This window comes from Mytilus trossulus, chromosome 6 (assembly GCF_036588685.1).
Source record: "Mytilus trossulus isolate FHL-02 chromosome 6, PNRI_Mtr1.1.1.hap1, whole genome shotgun sequence".
Classification (NCBI taxonomy): domain Eukaryota; kingdom Metazoa; phylum Mollusca; class Bivalvia; order Mytilida; family Mytilidae; genus Mytilus; species Mytilus trossulus.
Window position 1 is genome coordinate 45725879 of NC_086378.1, and position 26875 is coordinate 45752753.

Sequence of the window (26875 nt, forward strand, 5' to 3'; positions counted from 1 at the left end):
GCAACTAATTTAACTCCTATACTGAGAAAGGTTTTAAAATTGTCCATATCGGAAAGATTTCTAAGATCATACTTATATTTTGTTTGATAGTCTGTTAACATCATGGTAAAGCGTTGTGCTGCATATATTGAGCAGTGGAGTATAACAATTAGCCATCTTCAATCGAGCCTCACTTGCATATCCTACATTTGTACGTGATTTTAAATTTAGACTTGTTTATATTTATATAAGCGCCCTTCTGTAGGTATTCCTCAATAGCATCCTCGATCAATTTCCAGCAGTATATTGGAATACGTTGACAAACAACCAAAATAACTACTCAAGAATCGTAGGCGAAGGACGTTTCTACGGAAAAATCACCAATTTTCAAATGATGGCTTATCAAATTCAAATATATAATATAAAAAAAAATAAAAACCTAAAACAATGGAATCATTTATATACTTAACAAATAAAAGAAATTAAAATAAGAAATATAAATGTTACTGCAAAACAATGCTTATTGTCATCAGGTACTTTATGCAATTTTCACTTCTTTTTCACGTGACCAAACACTGTTTCTGTAAATTTGTTGCTGAAGAACCATTTAGGATCAAATTTAATCAAAGCATTTTTGAAATTCTCGATAGCTGATTTTTCATAAAGTTTTCCCAGTTTACCTTTATCCATGTCTTGTATCATACCCCAATGAGGACGACCTTTATGTTTATCCATCATGGTATCTCGGAATTTTTTTAATGTGGCATCTGCTTCTGGTGTACCCTTTAGTATGTTGCTTATTATCATCATACTTGGACGATTATATTGCATTGCCATGTATGCTTTGGATTCTTTTGAGAATCGCACAGCAAATGGTGTTGTTGTTAGTTGATTTGCTTTCTTTTTTCAAATTAATTGAAACATTTCTATTACATCATCTATTTTCTTTATCATATCATCTGCACTTTCAACTTTCATTGCGCACTCACTGACTCTGACCTCCCCTGAAACCGCTAGACCAGACAAGGGATCAAGTGCTTCGCAAGCATCCATCACAACATCTTTGCACTGGGTTGCATTCATCATCAAGCATATCATTAATGGTATGATCTCTGGATTTTTATCGCACGCGTCGGTAAAGGCTGGACGTATCCACTCTGGTTGAATAAAGTGCAAGTTCGGTCTCGTACCTTCTGGAGGACCATCACTTTTTTTCTAGCTTGCAAATGACTACTTGAATCTGATCATCAAGTATGCTTCCTCTTGCAACTGGTGGGTACGGACAAACAAATAGCTCGAAACTGTGTAGTGAGTTACCTTCATCCTTATAGAGATCCTTCAATTGCCCCTTGGCATCCTTCCAAGACATCATTGTACGATTTTCTTTCAAATAAAACGCGTCTTGGATCTCCAAGATATACGAATAAACAATGCCCATGCTTCCATTATTCACAAGAGCTGCATAGAAATACTTATCCTCTTGAACCAATTCGACGTCTGGAAATGTTTTGGAAAATTCCTCTTTATTTGTGATCCCATTACAGGGCTCCAGTTGATATTGTTTGATACAATTCGATTGAACTGTTATTAATCTGAAAGACCTGACCATATCGGCTATAATCGGTTTATCCAGACCATTTCCATGTGCTGCAGTGGCTATGGTTCCACCAATGGACAAATCAACACAGCCTGTTTGGTTCAGTAATACCTTGCCGTTAGGGGATTTTCGTTCAGTACGTGGCCAAAGCTCATCTTGGATTTCTCTGATTGTAGCGCCGGCTTCATAACAGCAATGACTTTGTTTTACATCCTTTTTTAGAGTTGTAGCGTTCTACATTTCAATCTTCTTTTTGAGATTCCTGTAATTTCATGTAACAGTATAAAATATTATTAAATGCCATTATATACATCCATAGAAACAATAGAAAGCCATATATATATTATATCAAAGGGTAACAACACTAATTACAAGTTGTAAAAGGACTTTCAACGCCACAGTCCTATAAATACTGCACAGTGAGTAAATGTCAATTTAATGTTTGTTTTTCACTTGTAGCTTTCATCGTGTTACTTATAAGTTAAAATTCATTGATAAGTCGCATTCGATTATAAGTCATGAAGACACCGATACAGTTTTCGTTGAGAAGATTTCTATATTACTTTGGATTCTATACAAGGCTTTGGAGGCATTCGTATTTGAATCATGAAATTCTTATTTTGGACATTGACAAGTTCAACAAATAAGGTTAAAACTCCTTCTTAACACATAATTGTGTGCCTAGTATCTGACCCAAATCCTTAACATTTTCATTGGCAAGTGGCACATGTATATGACAGAAAGCACCGAAAACTGTGCACAAAAAACATCTCAATTCTAAATAGAGCAAAATGGTATGCATAATGCTTAGGTATAGTATCATGTCGTCATCAACATAATGCATTTTACGTTTTTGAGCTACTGTATTCAGTTGTATAATTATTTTTAATTTCAAACATGGATTTTTGGAAAACTAAGTTTCACACAAAAAGATATTTACCAACCATTAACGTCTTTGCAAAAGATATCTTATAGCAAAATGTCTTTTCGATTAAGGTCATGGCCCATATCTAAATACTTATCTCAAGATTTCAAAATGGTGTAATTTTGGCAGATAGTGCAAAGAAATAAGAAGCCCTAAAGCAAACATAATATTACGCCCTAAAGCAAACATTTTATTGAATGGTTTTACATTACTAATTTTTGGGGCCTTTTTATAGCTTGCTGTTCGGTGTGAGCCAAGGCTCCGTGTTGAAGGCCGTACCTTGACCTATAATGGTTTACTTTTATCAATTGTTATTTGGATGGAGAGTTGTCTCATTGACACTCATACCACATATCTATAAATATATTTTTGTTATTTTTGTCGTTGGGTTGCTGTGTCATTGACCCTTATATGTAAGAGACTATTCACAAATATACAGATTGATATCTGAAAGAGTAATCAATGTCTAGTGAACATCTAAAGAATGCTATTGTATAGACCTATGAGAATACTTTTGAAATTTCGAATAGAATGATGCAGTATCTTACTCTCTCTCGATCTTGATGTTTAGCGATTTTCCAATCACCGTAATTTATTACAAAAAAAATAAAACAGAACGCCGATGCACCGTTTGAACCACGCAGTGTTTTATTTTTGATATTCTAATACGGCGATGAGTCATACTATAAATCATTCCTGACAAAAGTTTAAAGCAACAGGCAAATTGAACGATCGAGTATCGTCTTACTTACTTGAAATCAGTTACATATACGTCATCTTCCCTTTCTGATTTGATGATATTACACCATTCCCTGCTGTGATTTGTAGATTTTGCTTTCATACGGTGTTTTTTTATTCTGAGGTCATCCATTACTTCAATGAGTTCTATCAAGTTTGTCGGTAAAAGATTGGACCCTGGACTATTCAATTGATATCCATCAGATTTTTCGGCTATGAATAGTTATATATAAAATAGAAAATAATAATAATAAAAATACTATATATTTGTTTTCATTGGATAAACACCTTTTACAAAAGTCAGCAGTATCAATATTTTGATGCAATGCTTCCATTGACTGTGAAGAGTACCATTGACATTGGAGTATTCCAAAAGAATTGAAAAAATGCTAGAAAGCTCATATTTTGAAATAAAGATAGCAATTTGGATGTTGGAAACTACAGATAAGTTTGTCTTTAATTTTGTGTTACATTTCAGAATACAGTGTCTTTCAACAAATAATTAGTCTTCTACTTAGATTTCACCTTTGAACTTCGTTCTGAACTATTCTGTAATTTACTGTTACTCGACATCGATGTGGATTTGTCAATTTTATGGATAATGGCGTACCTGATATCTTACACTATGAGTATGATTTATTTTGCAACTGACATACATTATGTGCTATGAAATTTAATGTTGATAAGTGTAAGCTCATTCACTTTTGTACAAACCTTTTAATTATTCAATATTGTATATTGCGCTCTAGATGTCTTATGTTGAGTTGCTGTCTCATAGACGTATATAATTATCGCCTTTTATTAAAAAAAAAAAATCAATGAAATACGAATCAAATTATTCAATTTGTGAAGGAATGTTGTTGAAAAAAGGAAATGAAATGCTTTGTCACCTACCTTTATTCGACGCAATATCTTGGGCTATATCTTTGATATTTTTGGAATCATCAACTGGCATTTTGCATCCATAAAGTTCCCCGAAATATTTAAAAGCGTCCATGGTAATCGATTTCAATGAAATCTTTTTGTCTGAAATAAATATGCAATAAACAACAAAGATTCTAAAAATCAACCGTAAAATAAACCATTTATCATGATAAACTGTCAAGCGTGCAAAATTGATAGAAAATATGATTGTACAGACTAATTTTGAAGGTTAAATATTTCATCGAATTGGCCTTAACATAGAGGTGGTACGGGAGTATAAATTAAAATTATAGAATGTGTTCATACTTTGCCAATGTGATATGTTCCAAAAAATATGCATAAATATATATAATAAAAATGATAGGTCACCGTGCTTTTAGATAAATGCTTTCAGAATATCAAAAGAAAAGGGTTATGGCAAACTTTCGTGTAGACTCCTTTAGAAAATGTACTATTTCAAAGTTTTATTTTAAGCAGTGGAATTTCTCTGAATTTTTTTTCATGACCCACCTTGAAAAAGGAAAATAAATTCCAAAGACATTAAAATTTCAACACTAAATTTTCACTACCATGTTAAATTGATTTCCTGGCTTTAAAAATAAGTTTAATCTGGTGGTAAGAAAAGCCCTGCCTTTTAATTTACCAGTTAAACATAAAAATGTTCATTGAAATCTAAAACCTATTACAGACACGGGCAAGCAAGTTGTGAAATATAGTATCAAACTTAAGAAGGGACTACAGGAAAACGCATGTTATTGTCTCATTGACATTATCCACACCTTCATTCAATTTCTGCATAATTTTCATATATATCCTTTATTTAAGAATTTGGTAAATTAACCTAAGTTAAAATACCTTCTGGGGAGAAGATGTTGAAACTTAGGAATTGAATCTTTCCAATTGATCCGATCGGAGCGAGGCGAAAAAAACTTGACATCTTTGTGCCAATATTTTTATTTATTATCTTAAGGCGACGATGAGTTGGTGGGTCACCAAAATTTTTCAATGCCGTATCCGAAGTATTGAAAAATTGGACACCCCCTTTTCCATGAACAAATATTTTCAAGGCCCCCTTATTTACCTAAAATGCATACCTTCGTAAATATTTGTAAAATTATAGGAAGTCTTAAATTGATTTACGATACAAGAACATTTTACTTATACATCTTCGGATTTCATATGTTTGGCTTTGAGCGTTCCTGATGAAGGTAAATCCAGAAAAGAGCTTCGGACGCAATCAATTATTTAACGTGTTGTTTTTCATTTTTTGAAGACATATTTCGAACATATGAAACGAGTGATCGGTGTAAAATAATGTTAATCCAATTCTTGAACCAACGCATACATAATTTATAAACTTAGTCTTCTGTGCACGATTTTATCATTTTTTTCGCATAAATTTCGTATAATCGTCAACAAAATATTTCAATCGGTCAGTGTTGACGTGAAAATATGGCAGCTTATTAATTGTCGTGTTTTGAAGCCAAAGTTTATTGTCACCAGTTTGTAAACAATCAACAAAGCAGCATGGATATTCAGGTAAGCACGTGTGAAACAGGTACAATAAGCTCTAGTTTATCTTGATGACGGAGCGATGTTTACGTTTTGTTTTCCATTCGCACTTGCGTATTGCGATCACCGGATTATTACGAGAAAGACCACGCTGTATACGAAAAATATTTCGGCGAATTGTTTGTTGGAAGCGATAATTAAAAAAAAATCTTCTAAATTTGGAAAAATTATAGATTTTTTTTGAGAATAAAGTATATGTACATAAGTTTTATAAAAAAAACTAGCAATTTTGATATTAAAAAAGACATATGCATATTTTTTTTTAATTTGAAGTTTAATATGTCTTTAAACATGAGAAGTGAAACATGAAGTTATCCCCAAAAAATATTAAATTCATGGTACACCATTTTTCTCTCTTATAATATGAAAGGCAAAATTACTATAAATTCAATCACCCTTATCGTTACCTTGGTGAGTTTTTTTCGTTTAACAATCAAGAATTTTCCAAATTGACTGCCGAAATTTATTCAAAGAAACATACTTTAAAAAAAAAAAAAAAATCAAATATAAACGGTAATAACTGCCCTTCCCTAGATTTAGATAGTCCATTTTTGAAAGTAATTTACGTATTACTGGGAAATGATTAAGTCACGGATTTCGTTACGACAAATAACGTAAAAATAAAGACAACAGTAGTATACCGCTGTTCGAAATTCATAAATCGATTTAGAAAAAAAAACCAAATCCGGGTTACAAAGTAAAACTGAGGGAAACACATCAAATATAAGAGGAGAACTACGACACAACAGAAACACAACTCTAAAATGTACCACACACAGAAACGAACTATAATATAACATGACCATTTTCCTGAATTGGTACAGGACCTAGTTATGTGGCTATCCAAACCTCCGGCTTTTATGGCAATGTTAAATATAACATTAAAATGACAACATTACATGACAGGACTACAATTCAAATAAATGGGAAAACACATATGACAGAAAAACACACGAATAATAGCTATCAAGAGGTATCAGGTTTATAATTTAATACACAGGACGCTCGTTTCGTCTTCACAACCAGCGACGCTCAGATAAAAAAAAGCCAAAAACAAGTACAAAGTTGAAGAGCCTGGAATTAGAACATCCTTATTATTTAGAATAATTCATACTTTTGCAAACCGTAAATTAAAAAAAAATGACTAAATAATAGTATACATGATGAGCAAAGCCCATACCGCTGACTATGCGATATGGGCTTTGCTCATTGTTGAAGGCCGTACGGTGACCTATAGTTGTTAATGTTTGTGTCATTTTGGTTTTTTTTGTGGATAGTTGTCTCATTGGCAATCATACCACATCTTCTTTTTTTATATGATAACAACGAAGTTTTGACTAACTACAGAATAAAAACGAATACATAAAACAATATAAACCAGCACATGAAATGTCACAGCCGAGTTAGCTTAAGAGATCGACGTTCAATTGTACTTCTAAAAAAAATCCAAAAAAAATGATAGAATTAGGATAGAATTCAAGATTAGCTTTGTAAAACTGATAAAACATTTATTAATAACAATGCAAATTCCAATACTAATTAAAACAAAAATGTGGTAGTAATTAGATAATTAAGTGTATTAATTGTTTGGTCGGTGTTGCTTCTAATAGACACTGTAAACTACAAACAGATGGACATTAGACTAATAAAATTCCGATTAGAATAACAAATATAACATCAAACCTAATACATGAATTTTGGATAGAAAAGTACCGTAACACGTCTAATAGCAATGCGATTTCATAGTAAAACCTTTATTAAAACCTTTACCAAATTCTTCTATACATAAAAGATTTGGTTTGTAATAAGTTTTGCTATTCCTGTAGAAAACTTATTTTCTAACGGGATAGCACATCCTAGTGTTTACGGAGATGTTGTTTACCGAGCCCGAAAATTTAAATACAATCCGGGTAAACTAATCGATTCTTTAAATAACTTATCCTAAAAGGTTACCAATTTTGCACTGTAATTATACAATGTAATATCATTTTATAGGTATCAATATTTATTTTGTTATCTGTAAATTAAAACAGTTGTACAATCGGTTTATGCCTGTATTTTGCCATTGCACAAGGTAATATGGTTATCTTACTGTTAATGACGTCTTTACACTAAATCTATTGGATGTTGGATGTGTATTGATAGATATTTTAGTCTCAGACACATGATGCTCAAAGCCGAATATTTTAATGTCAAGCATATATATATGAAACGAATAAGGCGAAGAGCTGTATGACCAAAAATGATTTCAAATTAATCCATCTAAGATCAACTTTGTCGGAAACTTAGTTATAATTTATAAACGAACATATTAAACTATATGTAATAAATCACTTCAGTACCAAATCAGTGAATTTATAATCATTTCTATCCGTTTTACATTCTAACGTAAATTTTGTTGTCATCTAAATACGGCGTAAGATCAATCATATGTAAATGTATCTAATATGAATGTACGTAAACTTCTATGACTGTGTTGATACCTTAGCATGTTGGTTATTGTGATGCATATTTTCGTATGCACATGTACAGAGTAAACAATAACATCTCTAAAGTCTTTCATATTTGTGACGTTGGACGAAAGCTATGAAACAACAAAAACCTGTATAATTCCGATTCAGATTTTAGATCACGAAAGAAGAATACAACCGGATTTGTAATGCATACGAACGTTCCTGAAAATTTACGTATTTGTTTTGTTTCTTGCTGGCAAATTTAGATTGCACTTTTACCTCACCATTGAAATATACAATGGGCAATGATGTGATCACGACGATATTGTGAACTTCACTGAAATGAATTTTCACAAGGTGATGTATTTTAAAACTCAGAAACAAACTATATACTTAAATTTTTCTTACATTAAAATTGATATACTGCTTGGAAATAATTTTTGTCATGTTATTTTCAAAAGTAAATCCAATTAAAGCGTGTGCCGTAAACTAGTAAACGATGTCAAACGATCAAGACTTCAGATTCATTACTTAAGATAAACTTTTGCCCGTTGTACAAATGTATATTTTAATGGTGAGGTATTGTAAGCAAATTTGATTGTACTGATTAATTTTTAAAGTTAAATATTTCATTGATTTGACTTTAACAAGTTTAAACCCATACCTCATAAATATTTGTATAATTATAGGCAGTTATTCAAGTTTATTTACAATATTTGAGAAGGATCATTTAGAAGATATACTTTGTGAACATGTGAAGTGAAAAATTAAGCGTTTTAAAAAAATAATTCAAACTCTTCGTACAGTCTTTTCCTGTATTAAGAATAAACAAAGCAAAATTACTTTAATATAAAAATATATTAAATTTAAAGTACAATGTTCTTTTCATAAAAAAAAATATTTCAAAAAATACTTTATTAGCGTATTGGTAAATATTTAATTTTATATGCGGTTAGAATATAACGAAAATATAACAAACTAAAATCCAACATTTTCCTTTGACGGGTTTCGACGACAATCCAAGTGCAAAAATAACAAAATTATTTAAAAATAACACTTTATAAATTTTGCTGGATTCACCTTCACCAGAAATGCTCAAAGCCGAATATTTGAAAGCCAAGTATGTATGAGAAACGAAATAGGTGAAGGGCTGTTTCAATTTATGACTTTTTTTTACCTATTTTGTCTGTTTGTCTTGGTCACACATTGTTGTCTGACAATATAATGGAATTGTATGCAACAGTCATACAAGTGAGAGGTTTAGCTAGCTATAAAACCAGGTTCAATACACAATTATATACAAAAGAAACTCCCTTTACCAAGTCATGAATATGACAGTTGTTTTTCCATTCCTTTGATGTGTTTGAGCTTTTGATTTTGCCATTTGATAAGAAACTTTAAGTTTTGAATTTTCGTTTGAGTTCGGTATTTTTGTTATTTTACTTTTTGACAAAAGAGGACTTAAAATAAAAATATCAAAATCAACCTAAGGTCAATTTTGCACAATCTGATTTGCATGAGGAAGTTGAAACCTTAGTTTCTTAAGTTCGTTTTTTTAAAAATTTATAAACGAACAATTTAAAACAATATGTTATTAATCACTTCGGTGCCTTTAAACTCTCACGAAAATTTGATCGTCTAATTACCTGCCTAAGATCAATCTTTGTCAGTTAAGTTATATTATCGAATATGACAGTGCATAAATGTCTCCAAATGTGTTGATACCTTATCATTTTGGTTATAATGATACATATTTTCATTAGCACATTTGCAGAATGAACAAGAATATCTTAGAAGGCCTCAGAGAAGATTAGTTTATTGTAACTAACTGAGTTTACCTTCTTAAAATAAAGAATTTATTATTATTATTATTATATTATTATGAAGTCTTTCATATGACCTGTGACAAATGGTTTAATAAAACTTCGATAATTCTAAATAGACCTTAAGATCATGAAAGTAGACATCTCTTGTGGAGAGTTGTCCCATTCACAATCATACCATATCTTCTTTTTTTTTATTTTTTTTTATAAGTAATCAGTTTCTTACAGAGATCAAGAGCATATGAACTTTCGTGAAAATTAACATATTTCTTTTGTTTCTTGCTGACAAGTTTAGATTTAGATTTGACTTTTTACCTCTCCTTTGAAACACATATCGAAAAAATTGTGATCACAGTGTTTATGTGAACTTCAATAAAATGAATGTTCATAAGGTGATGCATTTCAAAACTCAGAACAAACTGAAAAAGAGAGTTAATTGGTGCACGCACCAAATGTTTGGGCTGGAAATATGGAAGTTTTTGGCGTAAAAAAGTGCAAAATATTATATAATCAATTTTTATATTGAGTTGACTTTAATCCTCAATTGTCAGAACTGGTCCAATCCAATTAGTTATGACAAAGCTTTTAAATATAACTTAATTGCGCAGTTGATGAAATGGAATATCATCTTATTCGTTTTCAAGACTTGATTTTGAAACTCGTAACTATCAAAGTTGCATCTCTGACAAAATATTTGTATTCCTAACCTCATTTACTCTTCCATGAATTTTATGTCAAAATGACATAGTTTTAGAAACTTCGATTCTGACTATTACAGACATATCTACTGATAAAATATTCTTTCTCCAAGAGTTGTATCTCAGATGTGGACTCAAACTTTAATCAGTCACTTATTTGTGAAATGTAGGTCAATATTACCTTATTTTCATCAGGCCCCCTTGTTATTCAAGACGCATTTGTGAACAAAACCTCAAGAACTATGACTTATAATTCCACAGAAAGATGGACTTCAACTTTGTGACAGACAGATGAAACACTATATCCCTTCCCCAACTTCGTTTGACAAAAAAATATAAAAATCTTAAGCAAACAAATGTCAAATTATTCCTCTCAGTAAAGGTTGAGAAATCCCAGACATAATGTTTTCATTTCTATTAGGTTTTGGTGAAATTTAAAAGTAGCAGCAACTAGTCATAAAAATAGGAATGTAGCTCTTTGTATGATATTTAACCATGAATTCTGCTCAAACGGATGCAAAGGGTCAACTTGAACTTAGTAATAATTTACTACCAGTTATTAGAAATATTGATCGTTGAATGCCTCATGGTGTCTTGAAGATAAAGGACAACAATAAAATAGTTCCATATTTTAGTTTTACCACGTATTGATATTAATATTGTCTCCTGTACATCTACTCCATACCCTTCATATTTTCATTTGGTATACGACAGACTAAAAAACTGCTATATACTACAACTAAAAATCAGAAAGCTTATACTTATATCTCTTCGTAACAACTGACATGTTTTCATATCAATCTGTTTGGTTGCAGTAAAATTGCAAAGTATTAACAAACAGCAAGTGGATATTGGAGAGGTTTGAAAATCAATTTCAGTTACTAAAACATGTTACCTATAAAACTGCCGTGATTGTTTACGTTGAAAGTAAAGATATCTTTATCATGATTATTTTTCTAAATGATGAAAACTGTATATATAATAATCAAAATCGAATATAAAATAAACTATTTTGAGGAGGAGAAAAAAACGCAAACTATAAATCATTTCCCATATACGAGTTGTAGTAAGAACTAATTAATTGTCATATTGTTTTGAATAAACAAGGTAAAATAATCCAGGGTGTTCTTGTTTTGTTGAAGACCAGCAATGTTTTATATTAAAATAAGAACATTTACGCATTTCTTATTTGTGAAATCTAGATTTTTCTATAAATATATTAATAACGGAAAGTTTGATTGAATACAGTAACGAAGTCTACTTTTTAATTGTGAAGAATATTACAATATTAAATAATTTACAAATTCTTGAATATGACTTTTTGGTAGACTATGTTGCTGTAACCTATGTACAGACTATGTCGATGATACTGCGGTATATGTATTCACTAAACAAATGGCTGGAATGCTGGGTTTCCGTATGAGTTCTAGTTAACACATCAATGATCTATGGAACAATTGTGTTAATACTATAATAAATCGTGGTATTCAAAAGAGGTAAACTAAGCCCTCCCTCCGATACAGGTCACTGTTACAGTGTAATAAACAAAGATATTAAAAATATAACATATTAGAGACATTATTGCTACGTATTTCTGCATTTTTGATAAAATAAATACGTCTTTTAAATAAGTGTGTAAGGTTTGTCTCACCTGAAACTGAAGCCGGTCTGAAGTATGTAGATACCAAAATGTGCCTTTAGTCTTTGTGAGCGACCTTAAATTGTTAGAAATTCACGGAAAACCCGCAATACGTGACGCAATGACTGACTTATTTATAAAACCAATGAAACAATTAAATAGTTAAAGGTTTATCTTTTTAGTGCAAACTCTGAAATGCATAGGCGTGACCACGTATACCTGGTAATTACAAACAGACGTAAGTTAAAAGCTACAATTTTTAAATCGGCAAAGTATTTGTAACCTATAAGGAGAATGTATGATATGGTCATCTTTTAGCCCTGAATTTGAAATAAGAAAGTATTATTCATTTTCCAAATTACATCTTTCAGATGTTCAAAAAACAGTCAGAAACGAAAGTCAAATCTCTGTGGCAACAATTAATCGGAATGCCCTCACTGTCATGTGCCCAAGCGGCAAGCTGTTTATGTGCATAGATATATCACATTGCGAATGGAAAAGTCTTGGATATCCAACAAGAACTGATTTCCTGCTCAATATTCTTTTCTATGTTAATAACAAATACATCTTCTGTTTGACAAGGTTTTTCGTTCGTGGTATTTGAAGTTGTTTAATTTAAAGTCTGAGGCTAATCAATCTTCAAAGTTCGGGACATCAGTATTTGTACGTTTTTCTTTGTTTGGAATATTTATTTTACCATTTGAATATTCATTATAAGGTGTAATTGGGAACCGTATTGAATTGGATTGTTTGAATGAATGTTTTTTGTTCCATTTAAGTAATGATATTATTTTTCTATTTCGATATTACCCCTTTGAATAGGCTATATCAGTGTGACCTATATTAGAATCTACAATAAGTCGGTAGAATTCATCTCAATTGCATTCAGTTGGATTTGCTACATGATATTTATTGAATGTGTACATCTACAAATGATAAATCGTGCATTTGACAATTCAATTTTCTCGTATTAATACACCTGGCTTGTTATTACATAATACTATTCGCGGAAATTATACAGCAGACGTATGTCGTGTTAAATATCACTCCGTTTTAAGAAAAGAGTCATTACTTTACACCGAGAAATATTCTTTTCTTCATACAAATGTTAACATACGTCTGAAATTCCCCACAATGCAACTCGTTGATATAAGACAATATCACTATTTGATATAAGAAACGTTTATATTGATTCGCTTCTTCCATAGACTGAATGTGTTGTTTATATATATTGACATATCGCGTTGATTCAAATCATTTGTAAAATATTCAAAAAATATATTTTCTATTTAAAAACTGATTGTTATCATGACAAAGATAATCTTTGTTTTATACTTTTCAATTAAGATTTAAAATCCGATTGCACTGTAAAGGTCGTTAATGCGCAAATGTCTTGCTACATGGAAAAATGTAACAGGTAAAAAGGGCGATGAATACCTTGTATTCGAAGTATGTATCAGAGATGAAATACTATCTTTATTAGTAATTAAGTACTCTGCGTCAGTGGTCTATTCCTAATTCGGAATCATTACAAGTCTCCCATTTTTTATGACAATATGAAGGTGTGGTATATTGTATTGAGACAACTATTCACCAAAGACCAAAGGATGACGATGTAAGCAACTATAGGTTACAGTACGACCTTCAACAATGAGAAAACCCCATACCATAAAGTAAGCTATAAAAGACACTATGATGTTTTTTCCTTTGATTTTGTTACATCATATCTCTAATTACAAATGGGCAATCCTAAGATTCTTTTTTTGCCAATTCATAGCTTGCAATTACTTGTTGAGGGATAATATTCAAGTCTTGCAATAAACAGGAAGGTAATTTTTCCTTGTATTTGTTTCACTCATATTGTCAAAATCTAACAGTTGTCAAATTCTACTGGAATGTCATTATTGAAGAGTCTATTTCAAACCATTTTACCTGTAACCATTACAAAATCTTATTCAGCGCAAAACGATACTGTTGAAGGTATTTCATTCAAACTTGTAATTACTACATGTATTTTTGTAAAATTTGGCATCGAAGAACATCTCTTACCAAAAGAAATTTATTTGTTCCAAAAAGATGATCGCGGAATAGTTTTACCTCTGATAGCAGTTTGGTTTTGGTTAAGCATTTTCTTCTTATACATTTATCTGGAAACAAGAATGTGTCCCCAGTACACGGATGCCCCATTCGCAATATAATGTTCAGTGGACCGTGAAATTGGGGTAAAATCTCTAATTTGGTATTAAAATTAAAAAGATCATATCGAAGGGAACATGTGTACTTTAAGTTTTAAGTTGATTGGACTTCAACTTCATCAAAAACAAACTTGACCAAAAACTTTAACCTGAAGCTGGACAGACGGACGGACGGACGGACGGTATTACGATCGAACGGACGCATAGACCAGAAAAACATAATGACCCTCTCCTATCGTAGATGGGGCATAAAAATACTATAATTTGCCTTATTCTGTCAAAATTGTGGTTTTAAGCTTTCTTTAGGTATTTATAATTTGGTCATCTGTTTATAATTCTTATATCTATTTGCATATCTATAAATACTTGAATTGGATTGGTCAATTAGAATTTTTCTCTTGGTTTACACTTCGATAAACCATGTTTCCGAAACTACTTTCGTAATCTATTCATGCGCGACAATAGGACACCCGGAAGCGCCTGGGTAAGGATTTCGGTGCTCAGTGATACGATTCACTAGACGACGTTGTCAATACGTAATGGCGGCCAATTTTTGACGTTGGACTTGGCATTCCACGCTGAAAATTTGCAATTATGACATTCTTGGATGCTTGAACATTATGCTAAACAACACAAAAGGTAAAGGTTTATTCCAGATATTTCAGTATACAAATCCTTGTTATTATCAAATAAGTCGTATCAAAAGAAATGATTTAAACGGCAAATATAAAATGTAAAATTATATTGATCAAACATGAAAATTGAAATCCAATATACAGTGGCGGATCCAGAACTTTTCCTAAAGGGGGGGGGGGGCGCTGACTGAACTAAGGGGGGACCCGCTCCAGTCATGTTTCAATTCCCTATTTAATCAACCAAATGTTTCTCACGAAAGGGGGGCCCGCCCAGGTAGCACAAAAACATTTTATTGATATTTTTAAAATATAATATAGCAAAATATCACCAACATATCATTCAAAAACATGTTTTTGACGTGATATGTCTGGCTGTTCTCATGTGAATAGCATATTTTCTGGAAATATTTGTTCTGAATGTTTAAAGACCATTATTTTTAAATATCTTGATTTTATATTGAAATCACATAATTTTGATATAATTCAGTTTCAATTGAAAATATCCAGACAACATCTTTCAAACATCTGGATAAACTATTCTTCCAATGTCTAGGATATGTTTTATTGATGTCTAACTAATGTTTTTTTTTAAATACAGTCTGTCAACCTTATTCTCACTTTAATAACTAGAGGCCCTAAGGAGCCTGTGTCGCTCACCTTGGTCTATGTGAATATTAAAGGAAGCAGATGGATTCATGACAAAATTGTGTTTTTGGTGATGGTGATGTGTTTGTACATCTTACTTCACTGAACATTCTTGCTGCTTAAAATTATCTCTATCTATAATGAACTTGGCCCATTAGTTTCAGTGGAAAATGTTAGTAAAAATTTACAAATTTTATGAAAATTGTTAAAAATTGACTATAAAGAACAATAACTCCTAAGGGTCATGTTGACTTATTTGTAAATCTTACTTTGCTGAACATTATTGTTGTTTACAGTTTATCTCTATCAATAATAATATTCAAGATAATGACCAAAAACAGCAAAATTTTCCTTAAAACTAACAATTCAGGGTCAGCAACCCAACAAGAGGTTGTCCGATTCATCAAAAAATATCAGAGCAGATAAATGTTGACCTTATAAACAATTTTACCCCATGTCAGATTTGCTGTGAATGCTTTGGGTTTTGAGTTATAAGCCAAAAACTGCATTTCACCCCATGTTCTATTTTTAGCCATGGCGGCCATCTTGGTTGGATGGCCGGGTCACCGGACACATTTTTTAAATAACTTACCCAAAAGATGATTGTGTCCAAGTTTGGATTACTTTGGCCAAGTAGTTTCAGAGAAGAAGATTTTTGTAAAAGATTACTAAGATTTACGAAAAATGGTTAAAAATTGACTATAAAGGGCAATAACTCCTAAAGGGTCGACTGACCATTTCAGTCATGTTGACTTATTTGTAAATCTTACTTTGCTGAACATTATTGCTGTTTATAGTTTATCTCTATCTATAATAATATTCAAGATAATAACCAAAAAGAGCAAAATTTCCTTAAAATTACTAATTCAGGGCCAGCAACCCAACAACGGGTTGTCCGATTCATCTGAAAATTTCAGGCCAGATAGACCTTGAACTGATAAACAATTTTACCCAATGTCAGATTTGCTCTAAATGCTTTGGGTTTTGAGTTATTAGCCAAAAACTGCATTTTACCCCATGTTCTTTTTTTAGCCATGGCGGCCATCTTGGTTGGTTGGGCGGGGCACAGGACACATTTTTTAAACTACTTACCAAAAAGATGATTGTGGCCAAGTTTGGAGTAATTTGGCCAAGTAGTTTCAGAGGAGAAGATTTTTGTAAAATATTACCAAGATTTACGAAAAATGGTTAAAAATTGACTTTAAAGGGCAATAACTCCTAAAGGGGTCAACTGACCATTTCAGTCATGTTGACTTATTTGTAAATCTTACTTTGCTGAACATTATTGCTGTTTACTGTTTATCTCTATCTATAATAATATTCAAGATAATAACCAAAAACATCAAAATTTCTTTAAAATTACTAATTCAGGGGCAGCAACCCAACAACGGGTTATCCGATTCATCTGAAAATATCAGGGCAGATAAATCTTCACCTGTTTAACAATTCTACCCCGTCAGATTTGCTCTAAATGCTTTGGTTTTTGAGTTATAAGCCAAAAACTGCATTTTACCCCTATGTTCTATTTTTAGCCATGGCGGCCATTTTGGATGGTTGGCCGGGTCACCGGACATATTTTATAAACTAGATACCCCAATGATGATTGTGGCCAAGTTTGGTTTAATTTGGCCCAGTAGTTTCAGAGGAGAAGATTTTTGTAAAAGTTAACGACGACGACGGACGACGACGGACGACGGACGCTGGACGCCAAGTGATGAGAAAAGCTCACTTGGCCTTTTAGGCCAGGTGAGCTAAAAAGTTGAGCCATGAATTGAATGATTATAACATGTATAAGTCAATTCATAAATTCTACTGGTTGATATTATAATATATATATTCAGTAGATTAACAACTATCAATTGGAGAGTAAGAAAATTCACTCGTGTCAATGATGTGTTGATATACAAGAAAATGAAAAAAATGAAAGTATATTCAAATTGTATTTGTTGTTTTGGGCTGGTTTTAAATATTTTTTGTTTGTGCATAAAATTATTCAATCATTTAGGTAAATACATTTAAATGACTACACAGATTTGAAAATGTTAGATAAAGAGAAGGAAGAGCACATTTTTTGTTAGAACATTGGAATGTTTCACTACAAAGTTCAGGTAAAAAATTCGAAGGACTTGTACTAGATTTGAGAAATGTAAACAAATATATAGGAAACAAAAGGTTGAATAGTATGAAGGTATTAACTTTTGCACATAATTCAATATATATGTATACATTTGATTTGAAGCATAGATGAGAATTGTAGTCATCAATTTAATAGGTTTTTTTCACAAAAATACCACAGTTTTGCTTTCATTTTATCAGCAGGTCGCATTCACTATAAAACGATCAGAGTTTTAGTACCATATTGGAGACCTAATGTCCGAGTGAATTGTTTTCCCGGATGCCACAAATATGCAGGTGGAGGTATCAAAAATAGCCCGTTTTATGTGAGATAAATCGGTCAGAACCAAGAGTTCAACTTGGAGAGACCTTAAAACGGTAAGCAGTTATATTTTACAGTCCGTACACATGGTACATAACATATTAAGTGGAAAACTTGTTTAATTTACACCGATAATCAGAATGTAACAAAGTTAATAAGAAAAATTAGTACGAAGTCTGAGCTTCCGACATAGCTCACGGGTAGTAAGGTTGTCATATCGAGGAGCGTTTAGTACAGTGAGTTTGTCATAGTTTGGATAAGTTTGACATGGTTAATTTATGTAACTTTCCTAAACTATTTCCTCAGTTCTATTCACACGAGCAGATGAAAAGCAAATAAGATGTTTGAATCTGAATTGGAGGTCAAACGATCTACATTGGAATTGTTGATTCACGAAATTAATGCAGAATAAGCAAGATATCCAAATTGCTATGGTTCGGTTAAGCGATTGACATGGTTCGGTTAAGAGTATAGAAATTCGTCATGGTTTGGTCAAGTTTGTCATTGTTTAGATCGAAAATAAATATATATGTGTTTCACTTTAATACTGAAAATTTGCTTGATAGCGCCTGCTATTGAACAAAGTTACACTATATATTACCTGCCTACGTAAAAACAAACCTGTTTAACCAAATTTAGTGTGTGTAATTGTCAAAGCGTAAATTAAACATGTCATGTTACTTTTCGCAAGTTTTCTACAACATTTATGAAACCGAATCGTTAAGCGCGACACGGACAACAGTTTTTAAACTTATTGGTTTTAAAACTATATGTGAAATTACAATAAAAAACACTTTCAAAGTTCGAATTTAAAATATGAAAGATCACAATTTCGATTTGGATTTAAGCCAACCTAATTTGTAATTTTTTTCCATGCAAAATAACCTGTAATTTTTTCCAGGCAAAGTAAGACAAACTTGTAATTTTACCAGGGCCAATCAAAAACAAATATTTTGTTAACGTAGTGATCCGAACCTGCTAGGAGGGTTTGGGTCCCTACCCCGCCCCTAGGATTTAATTTTTTTTTTAGACTATACTCATTTTCTTCAATAACACATTAATATAGTTCTTTTTCCAAAGAGAAATCTGTTGTTATATAAACTAATGTGCCATTTCAAGTAACTCAATCCCCCCCACCCGAAAATCAAATGATTGCTACCGGAAAAGCAGTTTACGATTTCGGTCTAAATCTACAGCACATACTGAAGACTTGCTTGCTTGGTTTGTATTCATGTTTGCCTATGCATTGTAATTGAGATAGAGCACACATTTATACAAAAAAAGCAAACAAGCCATCCAAAACCGTTTAACTACAAGCATTATGAAAATAGCTCTAATGGATAAATCTATGAAAATCAAAGAGAAGTCACATACAGATCTTCATTTCACGATTGATGAGTGGTAACGTTTTCCTCTCGCACAAACAATTGCTTTACATTTGACGTCTGGATGGCTGCATAATTGATTTTTGTAATGCCATTTTATATACATCTTATACAGTAAAGAAAGTTCGAGCAACAATCGAGTCACCTTGACGTTTCGTCCCCGAGGGTATCACCAGCCCAGTAGTCAACACTTCGGTGTTGACATGAATATCATTAATGTGGTCATTTTATAAATTTCCTGTTTACAAAACTTTGAATTTACCGAAAAACTAAGGATTTTCTTATCCCAGGCATAGATTACCTTAGCCGTATTTGGCACAACTTTTTGGACTTTTGGATCCTCAATGCTCTTCAACTTTTTACTTGTTTGGCTTTATAAATATTTTGATATGAGCGTCACTGATGAGTCTTATGTAGACGAAACGCGCGTCTGGCGTACTAAATTATAATCCTTGTACCTTTGATAACTTTTTACACCACTGGGTCGATGCCACTGCTGGTGGACGTTTCGTCCCCGAGGGTATCACCAGCCCAGTAGTCAACACTTCGGTGTTGACATGAATATCATTAATGTGGTCATTTTATAAATTTCAGAATGTCCAAAATCAACCATGAGTTGGTTATACTCGTGTATATTCAAGTGACCATCGACGACCAGCTCTTACCATCAGTATTAAAGTCATTTTTACGACTATTTTTAGTTGTTGCATGTCGAATAATCATATAAAATAATAATGAAAACTCATCGCACCTTCAAAAATTCCACATCAGAAATGATTGCACTTTCAGTGATAATTCATCACAATTATAGTTAAAATGAATAGCATCCAGTCAACGATATTATGAATTCAGCTGCTTTAATTACACTGTTATGGACTTTATCTTGTGATTATACATTAGAAAGTTATATTCTTATTTAATTGTGTTAAAACATGCATTTAAATCAATGATTTCATTTTTTCAAAAAGTAAACAAACGCAGTTTTTCCCGTCATTCTTTATTTTACTATAGACATACTCGCATATAACAGTGGAAATGAACAAACTCGATTCGCACTTTACATACAATGTCAGTAATATTGTATAAATGCATCGTGTATAATATCACTTCATTCTTTCAAATATTTTACTTTTCATGTAATGCTTTAGTATGGTGTGTCCAAGAATTGAAAATATGTCTAAATTGTACAGCTCACAATATTGGCAGCAGAATTCCATCCTGAAGTTTAAAAGGAAGCTATCTTGGAATCATGATTTTTTTTATAATTTGTTATTGGTTTGAAACTAGGTCCCACTAAATCAACTTGATTTTATTGTTTAAAACCGATGTGGTAAATCTTACATGTCTGCCATGGTTAAGGCGAAGAAGAGGTTGGGGAGCCCGCAAACATGTTTAACTCCGCAATACTTTGAATATACTGTCTCAAGTTAAGTGTCTGTAATGCCGTGAATATCGTTTGTAACTGTATATCATAGTTTGCTATTTATTTTGAACAGAAATTAGGCTGGTGGTTCTTATTGGAATTCCTATACATTGAATTTTGTTGCAACCTTTTATAACTTGCTAAGAAGTATGGTTTTGCTTATTGTTGAATGTTGAAGGCCTCTTGATGACATATGATTGCTAACATCTACGTCATTTGATCTTAGGTGGATAGTTGTCTCATTGGCAATCGTATAGCATCTACTTATAACCTATTACTACATGGTATGTGCGTTCTTATGCCTTTTTGTGTTTCAAATGAAACAAGTTTTGTTAATTTTGATAGTAACTCTTCATTATACACGACAAGAATTACATAACTGAACCATGTCGAACATGAACTAAACCATGACACGAATGAACCAAACCATGACACAGATATTTCAGTAATTTTCAATTGAGTTCAAAAGTAGGTATTTTTCAGAATAATTAACTGCAGTATTATATCACGAAGAAATATGTGATGTAACAGACAGAAAGATAATAACTTTTTTTTTATGCACGTTAAACCAATTAGCAACTTTTTAATTTTGACATACGCAGGCTTTTTCTGTGTTAAATCATTAACTATATGATACAATTATGTACTAACATATGTACTTTAAACAAAGGTACTTACCAGCTTGAATTATTTGCCAGAAGTTCCTTTTACAAAATATCCGAATGTTTACATTTTTGCATCGATTGTCATCAAAAACACTTAACACCGTCATGTCAAACTTATCCAAACTATGACAAAATCACTGTACTAAATGTTTAGACGAGTTGTATATACATATTTCATATCTATATGCATCAACTTCTAATCACACTGTGTGATTCTTTATGTTACAATCATGAAAATCTAAACATATATATATCTCATATCTATAATATCAACAACAAAAAACTAACTCTAAAGCTACACTGGTAGTAAGGTCGTCATATCGAGGAGCGTTTAGTACAGTGATTTTGTCATAGTTTGGATAAGTTTGACATGACGGTGTTAAGTGTTTTTGATGGTTTAATGTTTATCTGATTAAGATACACGTAGATGTATATATGAAGTTTTGATTGTTTTCTTCTTTTTGCAAAATCAATGGAAACAGTTTGAGAAATTATCCAACGATTCCAGATTTGCAAAAGATTTGTCTGCATGACCATCTTTTGCGGAAGCGTCCGGTTAATATGTCGCATTTGGCGTTCCGATTGTCGACTTGAGATTGATATTGGTTCAGTTAAGTGGTTAAAGATTTATCTTCAATTAGTAATATCTTAAAGACTTTTTATATCGGCATCTTATTCTGAACTGTTTCATTTCCTTTGTTTCGATGTAACTGCGAACAACTAATCCTATATCTGTGTTTGTCTTGTTTATAGCCTATTGAATTTAGAGATTAAATACTTTAAATTCGGACGAGCATGGCGAGGGAGAATTTAAGTATATTTCAACAAAACGGTTATATATTATTAGTAACATGGTGTGGTAGTGACCTTATACGGTATATATATGACCCCATATATATCGTATTAGGTAACGAGCACACCGTTTAACGAATTTATCTTACCGACTGTCTTCATGCATGTGGTTTTAAGAAACTAACCAAAGTGATTAAGTCTTTAATACTTACTGTTTTAACATGTTTAAGAACCTACTTTTATTTGTCTATACACAAACATATGCCAACAATAACAACGTGTTAGTTTTAAATTTGCTTTATGAATGTATTGCAATCGTTCATTTTCAGTTTCTTCTTCTGTTTCAGACATCTTTTTTTGTTTTGAAAGGCAAGTAACTCCTTACTAACCCTTTATGGTAACTTACCATTTATTTTATAGGGCACCTTATACCAAATATATATAGTCACCACGTGTAGTACGTTAACCAATCAGATCCCGATAAATCTAAAGGAGGTAAAATAAACTAATATAACATTATATGAATTTGTTTATTTACCTGAATATATACATAGTTATACAATTTATAATACAAATATCAGCAAGCACCCATAGGCTTATGAAGCACTTTGTTCAAAACTATTGACGATTAATTATTCTTAGAAAATTATCTATCACTGTTATCTATGCAAAAAAGTTGGTTTTGTTATTTACAGATAAATTTTGTAGACAATGTTAAATATATCAGTAACGAAGGTTTTAAAATTGTCCATATCGGATAAATTTCTAAGATCATAGTTATATTTTGTTTGATAGTCTGTTATCATCATGGTAAATCGATGTGCTGCATATATTGAGCAATGGAGTATAACAATAAGCCATCTTCAATCGAGCCTCACTTGCATATCCTACGTATATATACATATAAGCGCCCTTCTGTAGGTATTCCTCGATAGCATCCCGATCGATTTCCAGCAATATATGGGAATACTATGACAAACAACCAAAATCACTACTCAAGAATCGTAGGCGAAGGACGTTTTTTACGGAAAAATCACCAATTTTCAATTGATGGCTTATCAAATTCAAATATTGTATATAATATATTAAGAAAAACTAAAAACCTAAAACAATGGAATCATTTAAATACTTAACAAATAAAAGTTATTAAAATAAGAAATATAAATGTTACTGCAAAACAATGCCTATTGTCATCATGTACTTTACGCAATTTTCACTTCTTTTTCACGTGACCAAACACTGTTTCTGTAAATTTGTTGCTGCAGAACCCTTTAGGATCAAATCTTATCAAAGCTTTTTTGAAATTCTCGATAGCTGATTTTTCATAAAGTTTTCCCAGTTTACCTTTATCCATGTCTTGTATCATACCCCAATGAGGACGACCTTTATGTGTATCCATCATGGTATCTCGGAATTTTTTTAATGTGGCATCTGCTTCTGGTGTACCCTTTAGTATGTTGCTTATTATCATCATACTTGGACGATTATATTGCATTGCCATGTATGCTTTGGATCCTTTTGAGAATCTCACAGCAAATGGTGTTGTTGCTAGTTGATTTGCTTTCTTTTTTCTAATTACTTGAAACATTTTTATTACATCATCTATTTTCTTTATCATATCATCTGCACTTTCAACTTTCAATGCGCATTCACTGACTCTGACCTGCCCTGAAACCGCTAGTCCAGACAAGGGATCAAGTGCTTCGCAAGCATCCATCACAACATCTTTGCACTGGGTTGCATGCATCATCAAGCATATCATAAACGGTACGATCTCTGGATTTTTATCACACGCGGTGATAAATGCTGAACGTATCCATTCAGGTTGAACGAAGTGCAAGTTGGGCCTCGTACCTTCTGGAGGACCATCACTTTTTTCTAGCTTGATAATCACTACTTGAATCTGATCATCGCTCGCGGGGACGCCCTTCTTTTCAATTGGTGGGTATGGACAAACAAATAACTCGAAACTGTGTAGGGAATTACATTTATCTTCAAAGAGGGTTTTCAATTGTGGTTTAGCATCCTTCCAAGACATCATTGTACGATTTTCTTTCAAATAAAAAGAATCTTCAATCTCCAAGATATATGAATAGACAATGCCCATGCTTCCAACATTCACTAGAGCTGCGTAGAAAAGTTTGTCGTTTTGAATCAATTCAACATCTTGAAATTTTTTGTTAAATTCATCTTTATTTGTGATCCCATTGTTAGGCTCAAGTTGATATTGCTGGATACCATACGATTGAACTGTTAGTAGTCTGAAAGACCTAACCATATCGGCTATAATTGGTTTATGGAGACCGTTCCCGTGTGCTGCAGTGGCTACGGTTCCTCCAATGGATAACTTAACACACCCTGTTTGGTTCAGTAATATCTTGCCTTTACAACTTTTGCGTTGAGCTTGGGGCCAAAGATTCTCTTGGATTTGTTCTATTGTAGCACCTGCTTCAAAACAGCAATAACTATATACATCCTCACAATCTTTTATAGTTGTAGCTTTTTCCATTTCTATCCTATTTCTGAGAAATCTGCAATTTCATACAACATCATTATTTAATAAAATTTTATACATCAATAGAAAGCAAAATACTAGTATATCGAAGGGCTACACAAATTATTACAAGTCGTAAAATGACAATCAATACAATGACCAAAAGTAAAAAGTAACATAGTCCGCAAAATACTACACAGAAAAAGATCTGTTCAAGGATTTCCACAAAAAAGAAGTTTCCAATTGTACTAACAAATGACTAGTTAAATTCTTTCGGTAAACCCACATTCGCAGATAAGTCATGATATAATCGGTAAAGGATTCGATTAAAAATATCCTTAGATCCTGATGAAATAGCTCCCTTGTAAAACAATTACACTTTTCATTAACCTTTGATTGGAAACAAAAGCCCTTGGTACACATGTTCCATATGCAAATTCTGCTGAAATTTTACAAAGTTTGCTAATTTGACAAAATAAACATTTCTTTTGTCTTAATGTTTATTTGTTAACCGATCGTAGAGCTTAGGTTAACTCTTTGAAAATCAAAGTATCTTCACCATCTATATTTTCTGAGGGATACATTCAAACAGCTACCTATAAACCAAAGTATAACTGAGAAAGATGTGTAATAAACTATTTTCATATAACCGACCTTTGACTCCGGATTTCAACAGGTTACCTTTTCCGTGGTTGTACATCCTTGTACTCGTTCAAGTACATGTTGTAAGAGTAACCGAAATAAGTAAAAGCAAACATATAAACGATGTAATTTGTGGGGAAAGTTTACTGTTATCCGATGATATAATCGTGGAAAGAAAATATTAAGCAGTTGATTTCCTCCAAAATTTTACCAATTGAAAGCTTGGTTTTACTTCGTTAGCTTTTTTTTACATGCCTTGGTACAGGTGGCACGGTAGTATTTCCTGTCCCATAACAGATAATGATAGAATTTTCGCCAGTTACTAACACTGCCAAAAATTCTACAAACACAGTTAACTGAATTTCTTTTATTATACTATTCAGAAATGAATTTGAATATGCATCATGACCGCTTACTTTTTTGGTATCTTTAAAAACCTAAGGCCACTAGTGCTTTTATGTCTTATATCATGCAATGAATACAAAATTTCAAAATATTTTCAAAAATTTTCACCTGTATGTAAATTATTTCATATTTTTCTACACTTGATTCATCTCTTAGTTTTGAAAGTATGTTCAGTTTATACTGTACTCTTTGTCCAATCACACGGTTCAGATACTTAAGTAGGATATATACACAAAAGAGCAACCTAAATTCTGGGATGCAAATACTACCGTGTCACCTACAAGGATGTCCCACCACAGAAAAGGTAACCAGTCAAACAATTATATAATCCGGAGTCAAAAGTCGTTAAAAGGAAAATAGTTTATTGCCATTTAAATCTTTGCATGACCCGTATCGCCTTTTCATATGCAAAAAAGGCCCCAAAAATAAATAGTCGAAAAAATCAACGCTCTAATATATATAAAAAACGAGAAACGAACACTTATGAGCCACAACAAACGACAACTACTGAACATCAGATTTCTGTGTATACACCTGCTTGAAAATTAATTTCCAGGACAAATTTAGTTAGTTTGAAATAGTTATAAGCATGCATGTTGTTTTTTTTTTACTAAAAAGTAATTTTCATTCCGTAATTCCTGTCAGTGAAAGCTGTGTTTTATCTATCCTAACATGAAAACGTACCAATTTACTTTAAAAAAGTATATATGTATAGATTAAGTTGGAAATCTTTATGAATAGTTTTTTAAAAAATTACTAGGCTGACCAAATTTGTATATTATATATTTGATTACCTTACAATGTACTTA

General features: G+C 32.1%; 1 protein-coding gene across 1 annotated transcript; it reads right to left on the reverse strand.

Moving 5' to 3' along the window:
- Window positions 1–529: 529 nt before the first annotated feature.
- Window positions 530–24661, reverse strand: LOC134721430 (uncharacterized). The gene is made up of 2 exons (XM_063584436.1): window positions 24380–24661; window positions 530–1169 (listed from the first exon to the last, which is right to left on the reverse strand). The coding sequence occupies exons 1-2, from the start codon at window positions 24630–24632 to the stop codon at window positions 886–888; spliced, it is 537 nt and encodes a 178-aa protein (XP_063440506.1). The 5' UTR covers window positions 24633–24661; the 3' UTR covers window positions 530–885.
- Window positions 24662–26875: the final 2214 nt, after the last annotated feature.

Excerpts from the sequence above, each read along its gene's own strand:
- LOC134721430 (XM_063584436.1), bottom strand. The coding sequence starts at position 24,632 with ATGGGCATTGTCTATTCATATATCTTGGAGATTGAAGATTCTTTTTAT. Across the intron at positions 1,170-24,379 it reads AAGTGATGGTCCTCCAGAAG|GTACGAGACCGAACTTGCAC; the intron begins GTACGAGGCCCA and ends GTCCTCCAGAAG.